Source organism: Calonectris borealis, chromosome 10, assembly GCF_964195595.1.
Source record: "Calonectris borealis chromosome 10, bCalBor7.hap1.2, whole genome shotgun sequence".
Classification (NCBI taxonomy): domain Eukaryota; kingdom Metazoa; phylum Chordata; class Aves; order Procellariiformes; family Procellariidae; genus Calonectris; species Calonectris borealis.
Window position 1 is genome coordinate 7,418,248 of NC_134321.1, and position 14,020 is coordinate 7,432,267.

At 45.3% G+C, this 14,020-nt stretch overlaps 1 protein-coding gene across 1 annotated transcript in view; it reads left to right on the forward strand.

The window, feature by feature from the left end:
- The window catches only part of LRIG1 (leucine rich repeats and immunoglobulin like domains 1), a 91,952-nt gene that overhangs the window by 39,594 nt on the left and 38,338 nt on the right, over positions 1–14,020 (forward strand). The window contains 1 exon segment of the mRNA XM_075158680.1: positions 2,755–2,829. Within this exon segment, the coding sequence (XP_075014781.1) occupies positions 2,755–2,829 (75 nt within the window).

A 14,020-nucleotide genomic window follows, 5' to 3' on the forward strand; every position in this document is an offset into this window, starting at 1 on the left:
TTTGTTTTCCCTTGATTTTAAGAAAATGTGTGCAAACCGAAAGATTTAAACTTCATAGCTTATCTTGGATGCTCTGTTTTGCTTTACTGAGATTGTAATAAAGTAATAGCTGTATTTACCCCATACTTTTCCCTTTGCCTGGGTTTAGGCAGTTGTTTGTGGAGGTGTTTTTTTGTTTGAGAAGCTTTTTTTCCTTAAAAGTTTAAGTCTGCATGGGATGAAATTTAGCGGCTCAAAGTGACATGAAACCCTATGATCCCACATGCTGTGAAATAAGTAGCTTTGTGCTGATGGAGCCTCAGAGGTGGTAGGGGCTGGAGTGGGACATTACTTTCCTTCAGGACACCTATGCTTTCTGTCATCCCCTTTGGTGGCTCCAACCCCCTGGGGTCCGTCCATTCTCATAGCTTGGTACGAGGGGTGGGATGGAGGGTGCTGCTGTGGGGTAGGCCCTGTGGTCCCTTCTGGGGTTTCCTCAGGTCATATGGATCGTGAGATCCATGAAAGTGATGGTTGCACGGCTCTCAGGTTTTCCAAGCTCATTTGTAACAAAGAAGTAGTAACTCTGCTAAAATTCCTCTCCAAACAACTCACCTTTTATTTTCTAAAGTGCCTTACACTGAAAGCTCTGGAGAGCCGTGCTATTTTTGAGCAGGCTCCATTGCAGCTTGACACCAGCCTGGCAACTGGACCGTAAATATTTTATACGGGTGGCCCCCCTCCTCGCCTGCCTTAGCATCCAGAGGCAGCAGGTTTGTGTCGTCAAAGGGGAGGGCTGGGGAGGAGAAAGGAGACTGAAAGTTTAAATTTGTTGAGCCGGGCTGTTCTGTTTTGGGGGGGTTTTTTTTGCCCTTTTTTTTTTTTTTTTGTTCCTTTACATGGGGGAAGGGGAAGACGAGAGGGAAATCCCAGGCAAATACCGAGCTTGGCTGTCTCCGCTGCATTGGCAACTGGTGCCTATGAGCCAAGAGCGAAAATGAGGTGGGAGAACCACTTTTGACTGACTTCTGACCCGACAGGAGGCTGATACATGAAAATCACACTTATGTCAGGGGAGGGTTTGACCAGTTGTTAGACGCCAGTCGGTGTCAGAGCTGCTTAGCCAGAGCTGACCCAGGCTAGCGGAGGGTGGGCCTAATTATCCTTCTTCTCCCGTGCCTTTCCGAAAGATGCTCAGTTGGATGTTAATGAGAACATGGCACAAATATAAGCATTTTAATGCTCTTTCCAGCTTGCTTTGTAACTTCGAAAGCTCTAGACCTTGCTATAATATGAGCAACAGTGAGCTTTTAGTTGCAAAGCGGAGCTCCTTGCTGAATTGCAATGCATCTGGCTTTTTTCCCTTACATTTTAAGGTATGAGTATAATGTCAGAGGCAGAGCCGAGGCTGAGGAAAGCTTTTATCCCAGCAGTGCCTGGAACTCCTCATGAAATCAAATATCTTGCCTGCTCTCGGAGGAGTCAGAAGGAAGTTCTGGGATGGATGTATCGCTGCTCTCTCCCACCTGCCAAAAATAGTTTTAAAGGAAGGAAAGAAAGAAAAAGAAACCCCGCTATAATTTAGGATTGCCCCGACTCGTGCCCACGGCTTAGCACGCCTCAGCTGTGCTGCACTCCCCTGCTCTGCTTCTCGCACCCGAATTGCGATTTTTCGAGATCCCCTGGCAGAGCGTCTGCAGAGGGGGAACAGGCGGGCAGCGGAGAGAGACCCAGCGAGGCCCTGCCTCAAGCAAGAGCCGGTCGGAGGTGGCCGGGGGTCCTGGGGAGCCGCCGTGTGCTGCCCCGCTCGGCCTGGCAGGGGCTCGGCTTTAATTGCTTCAGCATGCGGTGGCGGGGGGGGAGCGGGCGAGATGGCTAAGAAATTAGGTAATTTTCAAGCAGCCAGACAAGCGACTGTTACAGTAATTAATTGACTAATTCACCATACAAACAAGGGCTCTTTAAACCAAGGAAGAGCCGGTCACATGGCAAGGATCTGTTTTCAGTCAGAAAAACACTTCAAACATTAGGCCATTGAAGGGGACATTTTTGTACCTGCGTTTCCAGGAGCGGGGCCCTGTCTGCATTTGCCATTAGCCCTGGGGGGCTGCATGGCGCTCCCCAGCCGGCCGGCTGGAGCAGGTCACCTGTTTTTGGTGGCATTACTGCACCCAGCACCAGTTTTTTATGTGTGTGTGTCGCTGGCTTCGTGGGGCTGCCCTCGCAGGATTTCCAGAGCTTGGCCAGGTGTGGAGAGGAGGCCTGAGGCTGCCGTTCCCCACCGCCATGGCACCCTGCTGGGCCCCTGTGCCCTGGCCTGGCATGGAGGGGAGAGTGGGGGCTGCTGCTTGAGGAGGGGGTTAAGCTCATTGTCCTGAGGCAGCCGGAGCACACAGTCTCCTATCTCAGGCTCGGCTGCGTGATGACTGTGGAAACGCAGGCCGATGGAGGGCTGTGGCACAGTGCCTTCCTCGGTGGCACTTGACTTTGCTTAAGGGAGTGGGTGGAAGGAGAAAAAAGGCCACGCTTTTATAAAGAAGATACTGTGGGACCAGTTATGGTGGCTCTCTATTTATTAAAGGGTTGGGTTGGGAGGGTAAGGTGGGACCGTCAGAGAGACCCAGACAAACCCCTTGAGATGGAGGCCTCTGCCAAAACGTCGGTGTTCCTGCAGAGTCAGGGGGGTTGGGTAGGGAAGTGCTGCGGCCGTCCCCTGCTCCCGCATGCTTGGTCGGTAGGCTGCTTGCTTCAACAATTGATTTCTGTTTGTTACAGGCGACTGAACAACAACGAGCTGACCGCCATTCCCTCCCTGGGACCCGCTGCTTCCAGCGTCCGCTCCCTCCACCTGTAAGTCGCTGCTGCCTCTTTCGGCTTTTGACTTTGGGCTGTTTGTGGGGTAGGTTTAGCTGCTCCCGACCGAGAGTTTCGTGTGTGTCACACCCGCTTCTGCTGACTGTTCAGATTTCATTATCGGGCTTGTTGGCACCTTAATTAAAAAACATCTGGAGTCGTGTGATTTGTGCGAGGTTGGGCTCAATTAATGTTGTGCTTATGGTCAGTGGTAATTTATGTCGGTAAACTCCACAGGTTAGATGCATATTGAGTAAAATTATTTTTCTTTTTCTCATCTGCCTTTGGGTTTCAACCATTATGTCATACTTGTGCTATTAAAGGAGTATATAATTTTACCTTTTCTTTATTGTTCTTTTTTTTTCCTGGCTCTGTTCTGATCATTTCTTCTTTTCTCTTAAAGCCAGAGACTATTCACATCTTAATCTTTCAGGGAACTCATTCCAGACCCGTTTTTATGGTGTCTTTCAACTGTGGTGTGTTCTGGGTTTTTTTGGGTTGTTGGTTTTTTAGTGAGGTTTTTTTTTTTCCTTTCCCCTTTTGAGAGAGCGACTGTAAGGCTAGATCTGCAGAAGCTTTGAAGTTCCTAACTTTGGTAGTTTAGATGCCTGCAGATGTGTCAGACACCTGAGAGCCCTTGTGTATCTGCCACTGAGAATCTTGGGTTGAGGACGCTGCTGAAGGGAATAAAGACATTATAATATCAAACTTCTTAGTACCTTAAGAGTGTGGATTTCTAAAATTATTTTTGCATGTGTCTGCTTGTAATGCACACTGAGAAGGAATTTTGCTGAGGTATGCATGATACCTCCCAAGTTCCTGGTAAGGGGAAGTGGTTATAGCTTATACGGACTCCAGCAAAGTGCTTGAGCAGTTCAAGCGATTGCTTCCAGCGTTCATGGCCTTACAGCGTACACCTGCAGGCAGGTGTCCATATTTGCCATGGATTTGCTTCTCCTTGTAGTGGAAAATGCCCGTGATACCACCAGGTGGTTGGCCTCTCATGCTTAAAAGGCTCTGACTTACTCTGAGACAACCTTGATCTGTTGACTAAAAGTGCATTCCTATTACTTAAATCAAGGACAGAATTGAGTGAAATGAATTGGCACTGTTCCTGCTCTTCCATTAGGCAGTGTTAAAATATGCAAAGCAGAACAACTCCCCCACTGTCTTAATTCAGTTTAAGGATCTTAGCTTCAAATTTGTGTCCATATCTCACTCCTGGCGTGAAGTGAGTTTAGCTTTTGTTTGAGATATGGTGCCTTTGATCTGGTTCTTGGGTATACCATGTTCCTGCAGAGCTTATGAAGAGCCAGAGTGCTCCTCTGCTATCATCAGTGCTGGATCTAGCAAGTGTCTCTGTTAAATGCGTAAGTAACCACTTCACCTCCTGGGTGGAGGGATGGCTTGTGTCTCAGCAGTTGCAGACCTGTCAAATGTGTCACATGCAGTTGGTGTGAAACCATCTTGTTTGATTTCTGCCTCCTGCCACAGTCTCTCCCTGCTTGCGTGACCACATGTGAAGTCTGGATGCGCGATCTGGGGGCTGCTGGCTGCAGAGCAGGGCGGTAACTCTCTCCGAGCAGGGTCCCTTGTTTAAGGCACGATCCCCTGACATGAGAGGCCATCTGCCTGCCACTTGAACTGAGCTTACCAGGCTGCCGCATAACCCAGTGTGTTATGCATTGGGATTCAAAAAACTCCAGAAATCTGATTTATGGGTGGAAAGCTTGCATACAATTTACCATCCAGGATATAGTTTTAGGCCCCCCAAATCGGCTTTTCTTTCTCACAAAGTCTATAAATGATCCGAGTTTCACAGGCCCCTGTTGTTATTTTTGCTATTAATTTAGCTGTTGGCAAAGGACCAAATTGCTAGAGCTTTGGTTTTTTGAAATGAAATAGGCAATTTGGAAAGGAGGAATAATGACTGGTGGAAGGCAGTAGATTTACAGCTCCTCTGAAATTTCAGAGTGGTGCAGAAGGAAGGGGAAGGTACAAAGCCAAATGATAAAAGGACGGTATTCTAAACAGACCTGCTTAGTATCACTTTCCAGAAATCTGTATTGCTTTCCTCAGCTGCTACACATAAATAACCCTGATAGTGGGATTTGTAATGCTGCTGTCGTACCTCTGCAAGAAGGATCTCTTTGTTTAGCTTGTTTCAGAGAATGCCACTTCCCCCCCCCCCCCATTTCCTTTTAATTTTTGTCAGAGGTAAAAATAATCTAAAAGATGTTTTAAAGTACCTGCTTTAATCGATGTTGCTGACTAACTCACATTGGAATGATTTGCTGAGGAAGTGAGGCTTTCTCCATCCTTGTGAGTCTTTAAATCAATTGGATGGCTTCCTAAAAGATGGTCCTTTAGTTCAACTCTAGGTTAATGGGCTTGATATGCAAATTGTTGGGTAAAGTTCTTTGGCCTTCTGTGATGTAAGGAATTGGATTATATGGTCATACTGGTTTCTTCTGGCCTTCAAATCCGTGAAGTAATAATAGGGGAGGCTGCCAAACCAAACCCAGGGTGAAGACTCATAATGAAGGCTGTGTACTGAAAAACTGGTTTATGTTTAAGTATATAGTGTTACAGTGTATTCTTACTGCTAAAGAAAAATAAATACATTTCCTTTTTTTTTTTCAGTGTTTAGAAATGTGTGAAGTGTGTTTACCTCACAAACCTCTGAAGCAGGTTTTGTATATTGCATGTGGTTAAGTATTTCCAAAGGGCTGTGAATGTATTATAAAAGCAAGGGTTGTATATTTGTCACTCAAAACAGCGCTTTTGCATGAGTTACTTCATCTCCTACTCTTCCTAAACTGGGGAAGAGACTTTATCTCCTTTTGGTGCTGGTAGAAAGAAATCTGCCATACTGCCAAGCTTAGTTTTCCATAAAGGTTTTTTAATGAGCTTGATTACTTTGAATTCACTGTTTTGGGGTTTCCTGTACCTGTCTCCATCACCCAAAACTTGCTTGACCCCATGTGCGTGTGGACCGTGGGCTGGTTATATATATGTAAGCATGTGGGAATCTGTTGGAGAGAGAATTCTCAAGGCTTTCTGCAAATCTTTGGATGTTTCAGGCTGCAGATGGATGCAGGCATAACATATGTATCAAACATGCTATGCCCTAATATACTGCCATGAAGTTTAGTTCAGTTTTAATTATTCCTTGAAGAGTCAGTTTGGCAGTATTTTCAATATACAAGGCAAACAAAGTCGTTCATCTCAACGAGAGCAAACATAAGGGACTTGATAAGGCTTTTAATAGAACAGAAGGGAAAAATAATCTATGTACGGGTTACCAAATAAAGACAGACATTAAATGCAAACATCTGTTAGCGCAAACAAAAGCCAGGAAATTCAGCTGGGAGGGGGAGAGACTGAATCTGGATTTATTCCGAAATTACATCGGAGTAGCTGAGAGGAGAATCTTGCCTGAAATTCCCACAGCATTTGTAATTTAGTTGCAGTTCCTAGACTTGGACATTTGGGAGTTGATGGCAGGATGTTTTCACTGACATGCTCTTGGCTGAGGATTTCCCATCCCAATGTTCTGCTGCTGTGCAAGTGTGTTAACTCTGTAGGTTCTCGAGAAGACTCTGTTACCTGATCTGGGGGGGGAAGGGAGGATGGAAGAAACCGTTTATTTGCAGCACAACTGAGTCTGTTTATATCCAGCTTCCTCACTAACTTGCGTGGAGGATCTCTTAGTCTTGCTAGGATGCCAGGTAAGAGGAAGACCTGAGCTGTGATCAGCTCTGCGTTGGTCTGTTACCACGGGCTTCCCACAAACCCCTGTGCAGGTCCAAGCTCACCCCATAGTCTGGGGCCTGTCTGCCACCACTTCACCTACCTACACGTGGGTAAATGCATCCTGGAGGGCTTTTGGGATGTCCGCACAGGATAACGGAGGTGAATCCTTCTCCTCTGCCCTGGCTCCAAGGTGGCCAGCCTGATTCCGTCAGCATCCACGGATGCAGGCACGCCAGCACAGGCTGTTACACAGCTGTGGAGCTCAGTGGAGAGCCTGCTAACCAGACCTCCGAAGCAAGCGTGGTAAACAGAGCACGCTCTGTGCCACATCCTTAGCTGGCTAGGAATTAAGGAAGTTGACAGATTAAACACTTAAAAATAACTTTTGTTTCTTTCACTCTAAGTCTTTTAAGCCCCCAACCATTTAGGAACAAAGGGGATAGTGACCCACGGCAGTGAGCTCTATGTTAGCAGCAGTCAAAGCTCTTTGAGATGCTTTGCTCTGAATAAGCACAGATAACAAGGAAGTCAGAATAGGGATTTTTGGAGCAAAAGAGTATGAAACAGGATTAGCCGATTCACAGAGGATGCAGTGACACTCTGCAGCATATTTACTGGGGAAGGTGAAATCAATAGGACTAGTCTGCTGCCAAACTGAGCATAAAAGTCTCTTGAAGAAAATCAATCTTCTTTACAGGCTCATTAATGTAAAGATCAATTCACATTAAACTGTAATTAAACAGAGGGGGCTAATAGGAGAAGGGTAAGTGATCTACTGTGCCACAGGCAAAATATATCATGTAAAATTTGAAAACTAAGTATGTGAAGAATTGGGAACTGGGAGTGGCAGGGAACATGCTAGGTCTGATTGAAAGGACTGGTGAGCTCAGATGCCGATTGGGGCAGCAGGGTCCTCGTGAAAAGGAGGGTACTCAATGGTATTCCGTCTGGATATCGGGGGTAGGACAGGTCAAAGACTGCAGCCAGTAATTTCTGCATGAGGAGTAATGTTTCCATTTGAATTGCATGGTTTCTTGGAGAGCTTTTCCTCTGAAGTGTTGGGGGTTTCACTACAATTCTGGTTAAGTTAGTCACATTGTTAGCAATGTGACCCTTGTTTCTTGCCTAACTTTGGCTTTAATTGTCATTGTATCTTATTGGACCTTTGTACTGGATTAGAGTTGACTGGTCTTGGAGATCCCTAACGTGGCAGAATGGGGATCGTACTATTGATCCTCCTCCTGGAGCTGTTGCCTCATGCTTTCTTAGTAAAGGCTTGGGAAAGCAACTGTTATTTTAGTGCTGTTTGCACTGCTTCCCTAGTGGTGTCAAATGGGGTTTGCAGAGCCTCTTTCTAAAGACCCATGTGGTCCATTAGATTCTTTGAGCTCCTGTTTTGCTTTCACCCAAGACAAACGTGTTTTGCTATGTTAGCTGAAACAATGCTAGCAGTCACTGTACTCTGCTGATCCAAGTGTGATCTAGCAAATACGCCTTCATCTCCACAAGCTTTTCCCAGGAGCTGAGGTGGTGGTGTTGAGATGTGTGACTACAGTTCGTCTTTGCAAGTTAAGATGGTGAAGGCTCGGCTGAGTACCAGAACTGCAGCTTCAGTTCCTGCTCATGGCAGCCTCTCTGGGTGACCTCTCTTAGAGGAAAGAGCTCAAAACTGCTGCATCAGTGCTGTTTATAGAGTACAGCTCAAGTCTGAGCTGGTGTCTACAGGAGGTGTGAGCTCACTTCGTGTTCCTGACTAGGCCAGAGTATAAACCTCTGTGTAGCTGGTGTTGATAGTTGGGAAGTTTGGGCTTAAATGAAGAATTGAGGTTTGAGCTAACACGATAGTATAGATGTAGCCTTGGAGGCCATTTGTGGCCTGGGATCCTGCTGTGTTAATTGCTGTACAAACAAAACAACTGCCTTGACCCCCAAGAGACTTAGTCTGCAAGTCATCTTTGCTGGAGTTAAAAAAGGATGATCTAACAATTAGAAATAAGGAGAACACTGTTAATTCCATCTGGGTCACAGCAAGCGGTTTTGTACTCATAAGCACAAAATCCAGATGACTCAGATGCAGCCGTGTGCAGGGTCCAGTTGAAGTCAGCAGGCTCCGCTTGTGTGCAGGACGTGTCTTGGGCAGCTCAGAAAACCGCACTGCCTGCCGTGCTACATAATTACTGCACAAAGAAAACTTTCTCTGGTAAGTAAGGCAAAGTGGTATATGCAGGTGTAGATCCATCAGTGGGAGCAGATTCACCTCCAGCGCCTGCTTGCATCAGTTCTTATGTGGTGTAATGTCTACAGGGACCAATTCTCCAGTGTTTACTCAGGCAATTCCCCTCAGTGGCTGGAGAGAGAGTTGCTTTCTGAGGATTTGGTCCACGCTACGGGCTGCACTACTCAGCTCCTGGTTTTGAATGGGAATATATTGATGTGGAAAGGTGAATAGAAAGAATGCTGGCAGTCAGGCTGTTCAGTATGCAAGCAACGTACAGGCATAAGGTATTCTGAAACCCACCTCCTGTTTGTTTTGCTCAGAGTTCATAGTAAGGCCCTGGTGCGTAAAGTCTGCTCAGTTTTTGAGGCCAAAGACTGCAAGAGCCTTTCCCAGTGGAGGAAATTCTCATTAATCATGAGCTCCCAAGCACCAGAAGAGACGCTGTTTTGACTTCTCTTTTGGGCTGTTGGAACTGTTCTAATCACTTGCATGTCCTCTTCGAGCTTTCAGATATAATGTGAGCACATGAAAATGGCAAAGGATCTGAGGCTATTCCAGGGAAATGAGTAATCATTTCTTCAAGAAAAGCAGCAGCAGTAAAGCACATAGTCCTCAGATTCAACAAAAGAGCATCAGAAAGCAATCTGGGCACGTATAGAGCAGTGTAAAAATTGGCCAGAGGAAAAAGATAGTGAAAGTTGGTGGCAGCTCATGGAATACAGTTAACCCTTGAGGCTACTTTATTATGTATTTACTAGTGAGGGTAACTGTTTTGTGCAGTCGTGGCAGCTTTTTCTGTGAGTAGAGGATTGCTTTGAGCTGGGCTAGGTCTGCTCTGACATCTGTGTGCTGCTTAGCAGACCATGCTAGGTTAGTATTTGTTCTTGAGGAAGGAGAGGACACAAGCGGTCTTGTGGGACGGAGCACCAGATTAGGAGTTGGAATACTGGAACAGTATCTTTTTTGTCTGTGTCCCACACATTCATTACACCCCAAGACCAAGTAAATTCCTGTTTGGGTAGGCCTGCTTTCTCTGAGCCGAAGAGCAGGTATTGCCCCAGGACAGATGTAACTCATTAATGTAAAGCGTCTTCTGGTGGTTGTCCCAGGGCAGGTGCATGTCACGTACAATGCACAAGATGGTTTCCAAGTTCTGTCCCTCTGCAGATCAAGCCTAGATTAGTTGTTAGGGTCATTTGTGACCATGATCTTTTGTTAAGGTCAATATGAAAAATAGCCTCATATTTGAGCCTTAGAATAGCCTAAACTTGCTACTATTAATATCTGTGGTAGATTGTCTGTCTCATTTAATAGCATATGGCAAATAAAGCACATGTCTACAAAAGCAATTCCTTTGTTAGTCTTCACAGGCTGAGCAGATTTCAAACATAAATAACTTGCTGAGTTGAAAGTTTTTTTAGCATATTGGAGTTTCCTGCCGAAAAAGTGCTAGTAATGGCAATTTAGTTTGCTCAGGGGTGAGTAAAAGCAGAGTTGCAGCTGCAATAAAAGCAAGTTAAATTACTTCTGGGTAGAATTCTCTACCCATTTTTCTCTCTGAAAGCTTGGCTGATTCAGCTTTGTAACAAAATTGCACAAAATCAGGAAACTATCAGTATAAGTTACTGTTTCTCTGCTTTCCTCTCTACTGAGATTGCCCGGTTAGTCCTCATTATCAGTTGTCAGTTTATCCTGGTTGTTAGACCAGTGGTGCTTGCTCAGAGCATCAAATAGATGCTTAGCGAGGAGTAAGAACAGGGGTGGGGGTAGAATTGGGATTTTTTTTTTTCTTTTTTTTAAAGTGTGGTGCCATAAAGCACATTCAAAATCTCTCTATTTTGTTTACCTTCAAGCGTCCGGGAAGGCTTGAGAACACGCAGTGTCTTTTAGTTCCTCTGCCTATAACAAAGCTAAAACTGTTTCAGCAGAGGTGTTAAAAAAAAATGAATCCTGCCCATGTGGTTCAAAGCCCAGTGAGTAAAACATCAGTTTTGCCATTTACCTTCTGCTCCGTACGATGCTTAGCACTTCCATCATTGCTTCCACTGGCACCATTAGGAATAGTGTGTAATTCAGGATAAAGAAACACTAGTGTAAACAGCGTTCACTATAATGTGATCTTCCATGTCTAGATTGGAAAAGATTAGCAAAAAAATCTCTAGAAAGCTAATTTTTAACTGAATAAAAGCTACCTATGTGCTGAGTTTTCTGTTATTTTTAACCCATGTTAAATTCCCTGATTAATTGCAGAGATGAACAATAGAGATCACGTCAAAAGTTATCATCTTGCAAAAACAGCCCTGCTGGGGGTGTGCGGGGTGGAAAATCCGATTGCTGGTTAAGATAGATGAGAAAGTGATCAGTCATACCTTTAGATGAAGCGATCGCTTAAGAGGCCACCCTCTCTTCCAAGTGTGTGCATAAGTCTTGCTTGTTAACAGGAATTCCACGTGAATATTGATTGGGAATGAGTGGTTGGGTGAGTACATGTTCTGCCTGTCAAACCATTTAATGTTCAATTGCACATCAGGGAAAATAGCAAAGGCAGCTGGAAAATGAAACAGGAGTGCAGGGGCGTACGAGTGAAAAGGCAACTGTTTTAGTGGTCAGATCTAAGCAGAGAAAAATAAGTTGGGGAGAGGGGAAGAGTTAAGAGTTGATGGCAAAAGAAAGAATCTATAAATGGCTCATTGTTTTTTAGACTTAAAATATCTTCTGCTGTCTAATCCATATACTGCAGATCACACGCTGCGTGGAAGCAGTTGCTGAACGGAGGGATGATTAGCATAAAGAACTGGGGAAAGGGGTTGGACTTTCTGTAATTTTTCAGGTGCCCTGGAAAAGGAACACCTTTTGGTGGTCTTATAGAAGACTTTTTCTCCCCTCCATGTTACGTTCTTGAGACAGCTGTTGTCTTTTTCAAAATAAGAGGAACTGAGGAAGTAAATGGTCTTATTAAAGAAGTTTGAAGAACTTACTGGCTAAGTGGTGGTAGATGCTTGCCGCTAATTTTACAAGATCTGCTCTAGGGAAGCTTGAACAGAGTGTATTTTACTTTAGCGCAATAGCAGTTCTACTTCAGAGCTCAAATTTTCTGTTCCCTGGATCTTCTGACACTTTGTTCTGCAGTGTCCTGAAGCCATCCTTCCTACTTGACATGCTTTATTAATAACAGGGTGCCTAGACTCGTTAAGAAGAGCTGTTTTCTTTGCTAACTTGACCATTGCTTTTCCACATAGGAGCTATTCCTTCTTGCAGGCTGAACAGTCTCAGCCGAGCAGAGCTCACAGTGAAGTCTGCCCAGAGGCTATCCCTGTTCTGGCGATCTTGCTGACAAGACAGATAAGCCCTTTCAACAGAGCGCAAGTGTGTGTCATGTTGGAACAGACTAACCAGCCAGCCTATCTACATCTCTAAAGTGTTAACAGGAGTTTGACTGGCCAGTCAAAAACATGTTTCTCCAACTGCTGCTTTCTTCAAGTGACAAGTCTTTTAGCAACTTCTGCTGCAAGTTCCATGAGACTTAAGAGAGTTTGGTCTGGAGACTAGACATATTTGTGTGTTGTCCTTTATTTACCTGCCTTAGCATCAGGGTCGCAGAGCTCTTGCGTAGTTAAATCCACCTGCTTTCATTGTGCTCCTGTCAAAGGTGGGAAGAGCCCCTGTGTCACATCATGGCTTTCAGGCACAAACAGTGCATGCTATCAAGAAGTCTGCTTGTAATTACAGTTTGGATTAATGTCCCAGCATCATGGGTAGAGTCATTACATTTGGTTTGCACTTAAATTGCTTCTCCACTTGTGTATTTTCCCCTCCTCACTCCTGCGGAGAGACAAAAGCAAAACAAAGCCACCCACAAAACACATGCATTCACTAGGCTGTGGTGGATCTTCTTTACTTTGATCATTTATTACACAAAGAGAAACTAAAATCAGCATCAGGATTTAAGGATAAAAGTGCCTACATGCCCTGTGATCCTGGACCCTATTGGCTTTCAAATGAAAATGCTGCCCTTGTTGATTAGAAGCACAAAACTTGCCTGCGATGAAAATGAAAAGAGGCTGCTGTCTCTTCTTGGGAATGGGGTAGGGTAGCTGCTCCAGCCTCTGCTCTGGGCTAGTTAAATTGTCATCTGGGCTGGATCTGATTCTCATCCTCTCGTTCCTCCTCGTCACAAACCGGACTCATTTTTGAGGCCAGCGATAAGGATGTGGCCAGGCTGGGCAGCAGCCCTGACATGGAATGGCCCCTTTGTGCTGGGTGCTGTGCAAGTGTGGGGCCGGGGAGAGCAGGAACTCATCAGAGCAGCAAACCAGCGGGGGTGTAGCTAGGCTCTTTCTTGGCTTCAAGGACTGGCTTATGCATTTCATTTGTGATAGAAAATTGAGTTTGGCTGGCATGTGTCAGCAGCAGAAGAAAGCCCTCAAGGTAAAAGTGGAAGAGAAAAAGCCAATGGCAGAGCAAGAGAGTTGCAGACCAAAGGCATCGATGTAGAACGTAGAAACACTGACCTGACTGTTATCTGCCAGCAACTGAATGATCCCTTTCAGCCCTTCCTTCACCTTCCTTCAGGGAGGCTCTGCTGAGCCCCACAACCCCATTCAGACAGCCAGTGCAGAGCCATGTGGTTTCCTGCATTCGTGTATGAAAACTGCCATTTACCTTATATGACTCTCTTCCTTCTATTCTCACAGCACAATTCTCCTTCTTAGCAGAGTTCAGCACTTAGCAGGGCCTCTTCTCTCCTTTGCAGCCTTTCTCAGTGCTTGCTCCAGACTGAGGTCAGGGAATGTGAGAAGATGGAGGGTGACGAGCAGTGGTTTGGACTGAGAGCTGGAGGAGAAGGGGGTGAAAGACTAGCACAGCTATGAGTGTTCACAAGTGGGCTGTTTCAAAACCAGCATTGATTATGCTCAGTGACTTAGAGATACTCTCCCTTCCTTGTGCCAGAGAACTGGCCACACTGCATTACAAGTTGGGCTGAAGATCCCTGGTCCTAACCCTAGCAGGTTCATCATCCCGTTGAGGGATGCACACAGCAATTCTGAAGGTAATTGCTGAGATGTTTTGAGGTAGAGCTGCACACAGAGAGGCAAGGTTGTGTTCTGGTATTGAGTTCGTAAGAGTTCAGGAAAGCTCCTTACCAGAGAGACTGTGTCAGACAGTGAAAGATGCTTTGCACAGTTTTTTTTAATGGATCTGTGCCCTTTGTGA